Source organism: Gavialis gangeticus, unplaced genomic scaffold, assembly GCF_001723915.1.
Source record: "Gavialis gangeticus isolate Ggan-Ray unplaced genomic scaffold, GavGan_comp1, whole genome shotgun sequence".
NCBI lineage: Eukaryota > Metazoa > Chordata > Crocodylia > Gavialidae > Gavialis > Gavialis gangeticus.
In genome coordinates, this window is record NW_017729025.1 from 129,749,160 (window position 1) to 129,762,434 (window position 13,275).

At 36.7% G+C, this 13,275-nt stretch overlaps 1 protein-coding gene across 6 annotated transcripts in view; it reads left to right on the plus strand.

Moving 5' to 3' along the window:
- PPFIBP2 (PPFIA binding protein 2) overlaps positions 1–13,275 on the plus strand; it is a 223,748-nt gene that overhangs the window by 161,762 nt on the left and 48,711 nt on the right. For 5 of the 6 annotated variants that reach the window (XM_019519541.1, XM_019519542.1, XM_019519544.1 and 2 more), the window contains 7 exons: positions 1,341–1,402; positions 3,599–3,674; positions 8,794–8,900; positions 9,101–9,165; positions 9,406–9,474; positions 9,921–9,981; positions 12,546–12,587. In XM_019519541.1, coding sequence (XP_019375086.1) covers positions 1,341–1,402; positions 3,599–3,674; positions 8,794–8,900; positions 9,101–9,165; positions 9,406–9,474; positions 9,921–9,981; positions 12,546–12,587 — 482 coding nt within the window. The remainder of the gene's footprint in view (positions 1–1,340; positions 1,403–3,598; positions 3,675–8,793; positions 8,901–9,100; positions 9,166–9,405; positions 9,475–9,920; positions 9,982–12,545; positions 12,588–13,275) is intronic. The other variant, XM_019519543.1, reaches the window with a different exon arrangement.

Consider the following 13,275-nt stretch of genomic DNA (forward strand, 5'->3'; position numbering starts at 1 on the left):
TTTTTTAAAGCTATTTTTTCTTTTAAAAATATATGGCTTTTCCTTTAAATCTGTCTGATTGCTTGCTCACTGCCTGCTGGTTTTTGCATTTGTTTAGTTTTGATTTGGCTGTGTTACTGCATGTCACACATTGACTAAATGCTACTTTTTGCAAAAGAAATATGTATGCAATAGATTTAACATAACTTTTCTTAAATGTGTTAGTGATAGTACAGCCATTGGAAGCTGTATGGGTTTTAAGGTAACTGGAAGAAATATTTACAATTTGAACGTGAAGTTGGATGCTCAGTATTTTAGCTATTCGGTGTAAAATAATTAACTAATAAGACTTTTTACAACACTAGTTCTTAGCATTTCTTTCCTGCCCCCCCCAGCCTTCCATTTACTTAAGCATTACATTTCATTGCCATCTTTGAGAACTGATGGCACAGGTTTTTGTAAACTGAATATTTGCATTTGAAAGTCTAGAAGTGTGTCCATTGTGTGGTGTCAATGCTGGATATAACACAATTAGCATTCTTCTTGACCATCTAGATTTGGTTGCTGCAGTATAGAGTATGGGGACAGTCAGTGGAAACTGTACATGGAGAACCAGTGGCAGATTTGGGCCTAACTAGTTAAGAAGTCCCACTTTACAGACATAAATTTTCAGAGAAAGGTTTGCAGAGATACAATTTTTTGACTGCAACTTACAGAATGAAACTACACATGCTGCATTGTAATGTACGGTACAGTTCTGTATTAGCTATTGTTGGAGGTTGCTCTCAGTTATTCAAATTTAGAAACATTTTTAACAGATTATGAAAATCTTTCTTTAAGCAACAGACACTACAAAAGAATGTAAAGTATTACTGTAGGTTGTCAGACTTTCTGATTTGTAGTCCATCATCAGCATTGAGAGTTAGGTTTCCAGATATCTCACATAAACTACATTCCCAGTGAGGAGAATTTATTTTCTTTCATTGTTTAAATTATTTCCGAAAGCTGTGCAGTAGAGGAGTTTCTCAAATCTTTCAGAAAATATGTTCCAAAACTTTTGCAGTTGAACCGTTAAGAAAATAAAATACTGCGTAGTCTGTTTCCAAAAACTAAAAACACTGTATGGTTAGAAACATCTTCTTTAACAACACAGCACTTGGAAAGCTAAACTGTAGTTTGAAGAGACTCCCCAAAAGTGATTGTTTGTCACCATTTAGCCTTAATTAGGTTATGTGTTGTGCACTCGGATCCTACGCTGACAGGCCATGCAAAAAATAAAAAATAAATAGAATGGAACAGAATTGCCATCTTACATATTAAATATAATAATATTTTTTCTTGCCATTTTAAAACTATTTTAGATCAAGAAGTTCAGCGACTGAAGATAGGAATGGAATCGTTACTGGCTGCAAATGAAGAAAAGGTGAGATAATGATATAAGTTAGCATGTCCATATCTGTATAGCCAATACTGCTGTGACTTGGAGAGTTTTACTTGAGATTATGGGACCTACTGGGTTGGCCTTGCCTCACCAGCCAAGGTACAGCACTTACAAAGTGCTACTTTTTCTGCAAGCTCTTTCATCTGAGAAGCAGAGGTCCAGGGTTTTATGTTCATTCCTCCTTTTCTGCCTGCAAGATTTAGTAATCTCGGAACAGCAGTTTGTGGCCTATCAATAACTTTCCCGCACAATTTTCCATTATAAAATCGGAATCAAGTTCCCTGTGTGATAGGAAGTGAGTCAAAATTGTCTGTTAAATCAGAAACTGAGGTCCTAGGAGCAGCACAGGATCTGAAGACTGCCAAGAAAGAGCATTGCAGTATTTGACCAGCTTCAGATTCCAATGTATAAAAAGTGCTGCTTATTTTTGCAAGAGAATTCAGCCTTGAGGGATTTTTTGTTCTTAATAAATTTAAAATTAGAGCACTCTAATAGTAATTATCTAGGCCATGATGAGCATCACTAAATTTTTAGTGGCAGTATGTATGAGGTATAAGCAAATGGCATCCAAAAGCATCCCCCCATATGGCTTGTTGCTGTAAGCAGAAAGCACTGAAAGGGTAACTGATAATTTTAGAGATTTAAGCATCTCATAAATGAATGTGATTTATAACAGGCTGTGCTGCTTTAATTCTCAGAACCGCCAAAAATTACATCTGGACAGTAAGACGTGGCATTATCTTCTGGCAGAGCTCTTACAAGTCTGTGTGATGTTGTTTTGTATCCTAAAAGGAACGCAAAATATGTTAGCCCACTTCTACTGTCAGAGGCTGTGTTTATAAGGATGGAATGGCTGTTCTATTAGAGACTGTAAAGTATTTAAACACGGGAGTAGTGGCAAGCCCAGGGGTACTTATGTGTATTATTCAGAGTTGCCGGTTTGTGTAGTCTTGCAAAATGAAACATTCCTCCTGAGAGAAAACCCTCTCAGAATTATTTAAATTCAAATGACTCCATTTCCCATTTAGGACAGTAAGTGAAGTAGTCAGAGGCTTAATTTATTTTCAAGTAGCTGGATACTGCTGTTTTGAATTTTACATGATACGCACATTTTTATTTTTGGCCTGGACAGCACAATCTGTCCTCTCTCATGGAGAGATGTGACTTCATTCATGGTTAGGCTAGAAGCGGGATTTCTTTTATGAGCCTCTTTTACCTAAATACTCAATGCCTGTGAGGAGGATCAATATCATCTGGTCCCCTTCCTACCTGTCAAACTTCCCCTTTCTATCTGAGTATGTCTACAATACACTGAGTGATCACTCTGTCTGCAGTGTAGCATAAACATAGGCCACATAGAGATTTTTCCATCTGTGCCAGGAGAAAAGTCTATACAAACAGAGAGCTGTACAGACATTCAACAGATACCTTGCAGAGAACTGGCTTTTCGCATGAAATTTAAATTGCATAGCTATGAGGAATATTTTCCTCCTGCCAGTCTGAATTGAATGTTAATACACTTCTCAAGTAAGGATGACACGCAGTATCCTACAGTCCTCTCTGCTTTCCCTCCTTGTCAACAGCTACAGCATAGACCTATCCCTCTATGCAGTGTCATACACCACAGTAACATTTAGCTAGTCATTCTGTATTTACTCGAATGCAAAACATAGGGATTAACATGTGGGAACAAGTCCCTTGCTTTGGATTCAGCTACGGGGAGTGGGGCAGGAGGGAAGAGAGGGGGCAGGATGCTGCTTAGGTTCCAACTCCCACCCTGACCCAGGCTTGGAATTGAAGTTGGAGCTGCAACTGCTGCCACCTCCTGCCCCCATAACTTTGGCCCAACATTGTCCCCTTGTGTCTGCAAGGCCATTTGACTCCTTTGCCACCTGTCTTCCTGCCACTACTTGGCCCACTGCAGTGGTGGGGGAGGGAACACATTTAAGATAACCCCAGTCTGTCTTTAAGATACAGAATCAGATTCTGTATATGGAAAATTATAACAAATGTATCAATTTTTCCATGTGTAGGATCTAGTTATTGGGAGGGGTGTCATCTTAAATTCAAAGTCCTATTGGATTTGGGTAAATATGGTAATATGCATAGCTTATCTTATCTATAAATTTATGAGTATTAACATTTGATACTCTGTACATAATGTTTTCCTCTCCCCAGGATCGTCGAATAGAAGAGTTAACAGTGTTGCTAAGCCAGTACAGAAGGGTGAAGGAGATAATGATAGCAGCCCATGGTAAAATAAGCATTGCAAATTATATTTTGATGTCTGATCTTTTCAAATATTGTGTGCTCTGTAATGAATATTCTTCATGAGGCCATCAGTAGTAGGCCTCAAAGAAATGCATAAAGAAGTCTGTTTAAGGAAGCTCATTATAGAAAATTATAGAAAAATAATTTATATCCTGAAAATTATATGTATTCCATTTTGGTTCATATACTTTACTTCATATCAGAATCCTGGGGTCAAAGCCCACTGGGAGATTTGGCTTCTATTCAGAGGGACTTGTGTGGGTGAATGTTCCTATTAGCTTCAAAACTCTTCAGTTGTTTGTTTTACATCATTTAATGGTAAAGCCCCAGGTTGGATTGTAATTCTGGTATTCTGTGGTCTACTTGAAATTGAAGATTTTTGTAAGTTAGATAATTTTTAATTGTTGTTTGTTTTACAGCATTTAGGAACTCCAGTCCGAACTGGGCTCCAATTAATTTTGAGATTATAGAATCCCAGAGAAAAACTCTGACCTCAGAGCTCAGTACTTGAACAGAACAGTAGCTGTTATAGCAAAAAGTGGGAAGAGAAAGGAGAAAAACAGCAAGATAGTTAACATGGGGTTTATCTATGTAGACATTCAGGAAGGTTAGTCTCAATTAACTAAAAGTGTGAATTTGAATTGCATTAGTTAAACTGCATTAAAATACTCTATAGACACTTCTATTCAGAATTAACATAGCTGAAGTCTGATTTACCTTAATTCACTTTGGAAAGTCAACAAAGTGCATTGCTAAATGTTGGGCATGGTTTTTTTTCTTCTTGTAATTCTAGCACATAAATAATAGGTTTCAGCGCTGCAAGATGACTCCAAGAGACGTTAATGGGATGATGATGTCCTACTATTCAGATTTCATGCACATTAGTCCAACTCCAAATGTTGCAATAGTGATCAGATATCAAAGAGTAAGCTAAAGTAATGGTTGCAATGTGTTTCTGAACAGGTGGTTGTTTTTCTTTTATGTAAGTGTTTTTACAGTAAGCTTGTTACAAAGAACTTTGTTCTCAGAGGTAATTTGACACTATTAAAGAGAGCCTTTTTTCTTCTTTCCACATAATGCTTTGTTAAAAGGAGAGATAGCAAACATAGTATAGTTTGCCAAAACAAATCCTCACTGCTGACTTCCTGGGCAGCTGCTGTTTTGGAAAAACTTGGCTTTAGCAAGGTCTTATAAAGCATTCTCGATTCTTCTGTCCTGCTGGCCACTGCTCTTCTGAAGTTAGGTGGAGCAATTCCAGCCAGCAGGTACACACTGGTTAGGGTGGTGGACTTCAGACATCCTGTGATGCATCAGCAGCTATCATTCAGAATGGGGTCAAGGCACTTAGCATGTATGGATCTCTCCCATACCGGGCATCCATGCTCAGCAGAGGAGATGCTGAGAGCCAGAGCAGTGGTTTGGATGGGTGAGGGGCTACCACCCACTTTCAAGTTGGTGAGTTTATACAGAATATTGTTACAAGCGCTCACTTTTGCTTTTGTCTTCATGATGTGCTCTTTGCATGAGAGGGTTCAATTGAGGGTGACTCCAAGGTAAACTGGATTTGGACAGCGGGATAGTCGGGTCCGTGACCATGTAATGTTGAGCTGGTGGTTTGCCTCATTGTTTTTCAGATGCATACTTGTGTTTTCACTGGGTTGGCATGTAATTAGTTTTCAGTGTAGTATGATGTTAGACCAATTAGTGCCCCGCTTGAGGACTATTTGATGTGGTCAAAGCCCGCCTCCTCCCCACCCCGCCCAGCTCAGCAACTCCAGTCCTCCTGGGTCTGGGTGGGCACCCAGAGTCCCCCCATGGCTGATTGCCAAGCCAGAGGGGTGGGGGGCACGTGGTCCTCAAACTGGACTGGAAGTACTTCCAGCCCACTTCCAGGTTCACCACCGAGTCACGAAGGAGCTCCCCTGCACTCCTGTGGGATGCTCCATCCACCCCAGCATCGCAGTGTTCATGAGCCGTGCTGGTACTTTGAGGTATATAGAAAAAACATTTAAAGCTGTACCTGTGTCTGAATTGCTGATTTGCTGAATCAGCACTGAACCTTCAAATTTGGATTTGGCCAAATTGAATCGGGGATAGTGATCCGAATCAATGAATCAAATAATTGTCCCTGATTTGGGCCGAATCCAAATCGAATAGGGCCCATTTCACACATCCCTAATGTACAATGAAAGACCTTGCAAAGTACAATAAACAAGCACAAGCATGTGTAACAAAATGGTCAGCTGTGGTATAGAGACATGAGAAAAAGCTAAAATATTATTTAATTAGGAGTTGCTAAAGATTTTCCTTGTCCAACACACTAATTATGTTCTGAGAATGGGTGGTGTTTTAGGGTAGTCTTATTGTGAGTCACTCACTTTATTATTCTTCTATCTATGAACGATAATTTGGGCTGCAGACTTGTCTGTGCGGAGCTGGGTTTTGATTGTTGCCCCTATTCCAATTTAAAATATATTTATTTTCAATCATTTCTGAATATGTGCACAATGGGGGGGGGGAAAGTAACGCAAAAATTAAGTCAGTCTATTTGTACAGGGCCCTTTTTTGTTTTTATAGGAAAAACCTCTTGTCTGAAAGTGCCTGAGGATCTACCTATCCTGCAATTGAAGGGGCAATGGCAGCTCATGTAAGCTAACCTGACCTAGCTTTAAATTGTTATTGGTTCAGATACCAATATGAGAGTAGCTCATGACAGCATGGACTTCAACACCTCCCTGGATAAATGCTTGGGAGGCTCAGGTTTGAATACGTAAGCTGTGATTGCACATTTAGATTGCAGTGCTTTCCCTATGTTGAATTTGGCGGGGGGAGGGATTGTCTTGGAATCAAGTAAATAATAGCAATATGGTTACCACTACTGATTTGGTGCTATTGTAAGAAATCTTATTGTGCTTGGTTAGGTTTGGGAGATCCTCTTGAACCTGGAAAATATTAGTCAGTAAGTTTTTAGCCTTTAAACATGTTTGCCAGTGCTGTTATTTGTTTACTACTTACTATACAGTAATGCAAGACTGGAAGAGAAGGCACACAGTCACCAGATGTTTTTCTTGGGGTTGTTTTTTGGGGGGGGGTTCCCTTTTCAGAAGGCTAAAAGTCAAAAAGGAAAGCTGAAAGTAATTTTCCTGTTTCTGACCTACCTTCCATTGTGTTTAGTTGCTAATCTGAATAGGGTGTTTGTTAGGCAGTATTTGTTCTATGTAATTATAATCCTTTCCAGAGGTATAATGTAATTCTTATGGGTTTTTCTGAAATACAATCCTGCTATGACCCAGTTTTTTTATAATTAAATACAGAGCATTTTGGAAAAAGTCTTTAAATTTGTTAACTTATGGAGGAATATTACAAATTAATTGGCCAGATACCTGGGTCTCTCCCAGGATTCAGAACAGTATTACAGGTGAATACAAAACAGCTTTCAAAGTTTTTATTTATTATTTTTGAAGTTTGTTAGATTTTATGGATTCTTTAATATAGTCTGTCTTGACAATTCTCTACTTAGAGAAACATCCTAAAATTGTGGTGAGGCTAATTTCTTGTTTGTCTAGGTTTGGTTTTTGTTTTACTGGGAGGAATTTGCTTAGATTTTCTGTAGAAAATCTTAGCTGTTTAATATAGGGGAGAAATTTCAATCAGCATACATTTTTAAAAAATCTCCTCCAAACTATATCAGAAATTCGTATTAATGTAAAGAAAAAGCAAAACGGTTGCGTGCATGTATGACTTTTCTTTTATCTCCCATAAATGCCTTACCTATTGATATAAATCAGTATTTTATACTTTCTTAGAACAGCATCCATTGAAGATGAGTTTTGTTAGTATATGCCAGTGAATGTATAGGTTCTATAAATCCAACTAATAATGGATAGCAGAATTACTATGATGTTGGTTTATGATCCATATCAGCTGATTGCAATTATCTTTGGACTTGCTGATTTATGGTAAAGAACCCTGAAACTACACCGAATTTCTTGCTATAAATTACTGAGTCCTGACATCCTGGTGTCATACTTTTGTCAATAATAGCAATACCCTCTGGCTAGTTCACTTTTTCCACAGACTGGCCTTACGAGATTAGCTTCCATGTTAGGGAAATTTTAAAACATTTACACATTCGGTTCTGTCATTATTTAATTTAACTGTAGTGGATTTTCCACAAAGATAGGAAGTGCACATGTGCACAAGATCTGTTCAGATACTACTTGAGCAAGTTATAAGTCTTGACATCTCTACTTTGAGTCATTCTACAGTACTGTAGGGGTTTTAAAATGTGTTATTATAACAGGCTAACTCTCAAAGGAAACTTTATTCTGCTCAGATATTCAGGAGGTAGACATATCTCTTCTTTTTCTAAATTAGGCCAGCACTCGTGATGGTGTCTCTGTCTCATGTAACTTCAGCATCTACTTTAGTTTTACCTTCCAGCTGCCCAAGTCTGATTCAGGTGTGTTAATGGCTGCATTGACTCATAGTGTAGATTTCAGGGAATTTAACTTACCAGAAAGTTGATCACAAATCTGGAAATGTTGGTTAGTTCTGTGCAGCATCTTCAAATGGTGGAAGGTATCATACTACACCTGGTACTGAAGGATCCAGCACCTGTGGGGGAAAGTATTCTGTAGGTTGAGTTGTAAAACAGAGACTCTAATAAGAGCACTATCAGTGCCTCAGCTATGGTGAAGAAGAAAAAAACTTTGTTTTTTTCCTTCTGTGCTCTCATCATTCTGGTGAAATATGAACCATCATTATCCACATTCGTAATAGTTTGTCAGGCTAAAATAACCCTTGACTTTGAGTACTGGAATGTCAGGGTAGGTATATTTCTGTGTTTATATAAATTTCTAATTAAGACTTCACTTTGGGATGGAGCAGGAGAAACTAGATTATGATGGAGAGCTCTTATTCAAAAACACATGCCTTTTACTAAAGGAATGCAGTGTTTTCTCTTTATATTTTCTCCATTTTTTAAAATCACACTGTAAAGGGGGTTATAGGGCAGCTCTTCATGAACTTGTAAGAACCCATTTAATATTCATTTTAGTCTGTAAGCCTCCTAATGTACCTTTGACCTTTAATTCTGTCAGGCTCATCGGACAGAGTTCTGTCTGGTGGTAGTGAAGAGGAACTTGAAACAAGCTTGAGGAAGTGGAATCCTGTGACTAAACCCCAAGGAGAACTACTTAAAACAGAGGTATTTAACAAACTCATTATTTAAAACTAAATCTCTCTTATAACAGCCCTTGCTCACACCCTTGATCTTAGTGTTTTGCCACAATATAACTCAGCACAGAATTTGTCCAGGGGTGAGTTGTATGTTTGCTGGTTGCTCTTCAAATTCAGATACTGCATATGGATTAGAATCATGAACTGGGCCTTATATGTTTCACGTAGGTACCTCCAGCAGATGTGTCACCAACTCTGGTGTCGCCAGTAACAAAAAAAGCTCTGGAAATCAGGCAAGATCTCTGTTTCATGTTTTCTTTGTGAATTATAACTAGCACAAATAATCTATATATGTATTAATAAAATAATATTAGATATAAAGATAATATATTATCTTGCATTTTCTTGTCTGTGACAGGATGAGGAAGTACTGCTTGTCATGTATGCTGACAATGCTGCTTTAGTTATGTTGTATATTGAGAAGTATAGTTAACCACAAAACTTAAAATAAGCTATTTTATTCCGATTAACAGCGGAAGTATTCCAGTTCCTTCAAATAACCTAATTTCTCCACATGAGGAATCTTCGGAAATCAGAAGTAGGCAAGTATACTATTACTTGAAAAATGTCCCCCAAGATTTGGTTGAAATCTGCAGAACGTTTAGCTGGAAATCTTGTGATTTTTCCATCAAATGTTGATGGTTTTAAAGGTTCCTGTCTATTACAAATTACTCCAGGATTTCTGTTTTTTGTCCTGATGAAACGCCCTTTAAACCGCTACTAATAGATACACCATAATGTTATGTTAAATATTAAACTAGTTTTACTGCACCCTTTATTTTTGGATCTGTCTTGGTTTCCTGCTGTCTCTTTTTTTTCATTGGCTAACTTGGCTAATAAAATGTCAAAATAAGTGAACAAAGAACTAAATTGTCTATGGATCCTATGATCATAAATATAATCATCTGGGTAGTATGTATTATTCCTCAGCAGTTGTTTTGTATTTATTCTCAATTTTTTCTCAATTTAATTTATTGTGTACTTTAAGGGTTCCACAGAAAAAACTGTCAAGTAGTCTAGAGGACTTGCAGAGTGAATCCCTGGAAAAGGTTAGTTTATAAATAGTTCAAATTTTTCATATTTAATGTCAAAACTGAGAAATATACGTCAAATATAGATATTGACTGTTTGTAATATACTTGAGCAACCAGTGCCAATACTGAATCTACAAAAAGGCTTGTGACGCTGTAATTCAAAATATTTCTTTCCCCACGTCCAAACTTAGAGTGAACAAAATATTTGACTTGTCCGCACCAAAACATCCTAAAAATAAGCTGTGCAGCTAAAAAAGATGGAGTATGCAAAAGATGGAGGAAGCAAAAACTGCACTGAAGTGAAATATATTGAATGTGTAAATAAGAATGAGAATTAATCTTTCTGTGATTAGGTTAAGGGCATATGTTCTTTCAAACTGGTGCAAGGCTACTATTTGAATAAGTAATACTTTTTTTTTCTTTTTAAAAGTAAATATTTTTATGGAGTGGCCACATTAGCACTTGTACTTCCTCAAAATATTTTATTTACCTATATTTCACAGTATTGTCTCCAGATCCAATGTCTAATGCTGTTAGTATATAGACATTCATCTCCTGCTAAATCACTGTTAATGTTTCTGTTTTATGAAATTCTACAACGTTTCTTCGCTGTTGTAGATTTAGCTTACCAAAAATTTATAATGCTTTTTCTGATGTAACAATCGTGAACACAATTAACATGTATTTCTTTTATGTATGAAATAACTTTTATTCCAGAGATGAAAGATAACCTACCTTTAAAATTATTTTAAAATAAATTAAATTACTAAATATTGAGGCAAAGTAACTATTTCTGCCCAGGATTGTGATTACTTGTAAATATATTTATTACTTCCTATGCTAGACATCTGATATATATGAATGGCATTACTGAAGCTGGTGTTGCTGTTACCTTATTTAAACAGGGGAAGCAATATTGTTAATACCAAAACTTAAATACATTTCAGTTTGGCTTCCTTTTCAGCTTGTTGAAGTCTTTATTTCCATACAATCATTTGGATCATTCTGGGGGGTTTCTGAGCTATTATTTCAATTTTGCCTGAGTATTGTTGATTTTTAGAATATGCTGGGTTGTAAAATACTAGTTGTCCATGCACATTAATGCCATTTAAATAAGTAAGCATATCTACAATAATATGGTCAATTCCCAAGTTTCTTCAAATTTCCTTAAAATCTTTTCTGTTCTCTTTTGAGTTTTAGTATGACTGTAACTAATTAAAATGTTTGAAATTCATTTTGCACACATTTTATTGCAGTGATACAAATGGCAAATGAATCAAGGACTAACATTTTTAGTTCCTTGTAGAATGTTAAAGGTCTATTTTCCCCTAGATGTTCTCCTCCATACCCTATTAATGTTAAAAAACTATACATTATTCATGGGTAAGAATTGATCCATCAGTCTGGGGTGTGGGTTGCCAGGTCTCAGAAAAAAGGCATGTAGTTTGAAGAGAAGCTACATACAGAAAGCTGCAAATAAGTTAGTTTAAACTCCAGTTCAGCAAACCATTTATACAACTACTTAAGATGAAGCACATAAACAATCCCAGTGAAGTCTTTGGGGTCTAAGGGCATGTCTACACAGCACCCTATGGTGACGTTGTTACTAAACTATGTTACTGTACCTTTTGGAAGTACTAAAGCAAGATGCACTAACCACCTATACTGTGCCACGTGCATGGCACACGGTTAGTTTTAGCTGCTACTTCACCATAGTGGCATGCTAAAACAGGGGAGCACGCCACTACAGTGAAGTAGCTGCCAGCCATGTGTAGACTCATGTGATTGTTACATCGCCATAGTGCGACATGTAGATACACCCTAAATATTTGTATAAGTGGTTTGCTCAGTATTTATCACTTGTTAATATGTTTTAAGAATATGCTTCCCCACATTACTGAATCAAGGCCTTTATTTTTTGGTATTCTGTCCTTGAGTCCAATGAGCTAATGCCGAGGGTCCTGTCTTACTTGGAGCTACAATATTTTGCATGAAACATAAGACAGTGATACTGATTACTTGCAGGAATTAAATATCACTTGGCATTTCTTTTTTTTTAAATAAAAATTAGTCTAGTCAATCTGACTTAGGTTACCATTTCTATAATTACGTTTCTACTCAAGTTTTTCTCCACAGCTGCAATTGGCTAAGATGTTCTTCCCTTTCTAGCTGCTGCTGCTGCTATAAAATATAAGGTTGCTGTGGGTTCTCAAAAAGATGACATATCCCACTCTAAATCAAGCAACAACGATTTTTGGTTGAGGTGATTCCTATTCTATAGGCCTGATTCCACTCTTGCTGAATTGTAAGACAAAAAAAATCCGCTGGCCTTAATAAAATCTAGATGGGATCTCTGTTTTGTACAATGGTTGGACCTGAAACATTTGATTTTGAATATTTATTATTTTTAATATCTGAGGAGAAAATAGACCTTTTAATATCAATATCTATAAGCAGCATTACTACCCTAGAAATCAGACTAAAACTGTTGTTTTGTGTTTTTTATATGTGTATACTAACAATTGTCTGTTACTTTTTTCCATCAAAACTTTGACATTACCTTCCCTGCAACTCCATAGTATGTAGACGGCAAACCAGTAGACCCTGTTGTAGAACAAGAGGTATATTAACTGTATCTTAACTCCTTTCATATCTGCCTGCTATAAATTGTGATTTGGTTTGGCTCTTTTTTCACTTCACATCTAGTTTTTCTTTAATATTTTGTATTGTTAAAATATATATTTTTTAAGTAAGCGGGGGGTGGGAATCAGGTATTTAACAGAAAAAAAACTTAGAAAGATTCAATAGTTGGAAGGTAAAATTAAGCAGATACAAGAAAGAATTTTTAAGAGTAAATGTTAAAAAAATTATACTAATTATCCACTGGATCAATTTGCTAAGGGATGCAGTGGATTCTGTACTATATGAAATATTTGGATCAAGAATGGGTGTCCTCTTCCTATAGTTTAAACTACAGTTTTTGATTTGATTCAGAAATTAAGTAAGGTTCTCTGGATTTTGTTATGTGAACTAGATTAAAACCAGAAGAGACTATTGTCATAAAGTCATATGAAAACAGGAAACCCGTTAAGACCTTGCTGTCTAGTATATGCTCAATCCTGTTGTACGCAAGTCTGATCCAGCTCCTGTGATTGCAGGCTACAGTAAAAAATCTTATTAATTTCAATGTGAATTGAATCTGACTGTAAAAAATATTACGTGAACCAGGAGTTTATATTTCTTACCCTCACTGGTTCATCAAAGAAGTGGAGGCATTAACCCCCCCCCCCCCAAAAAAAAAAAAATATT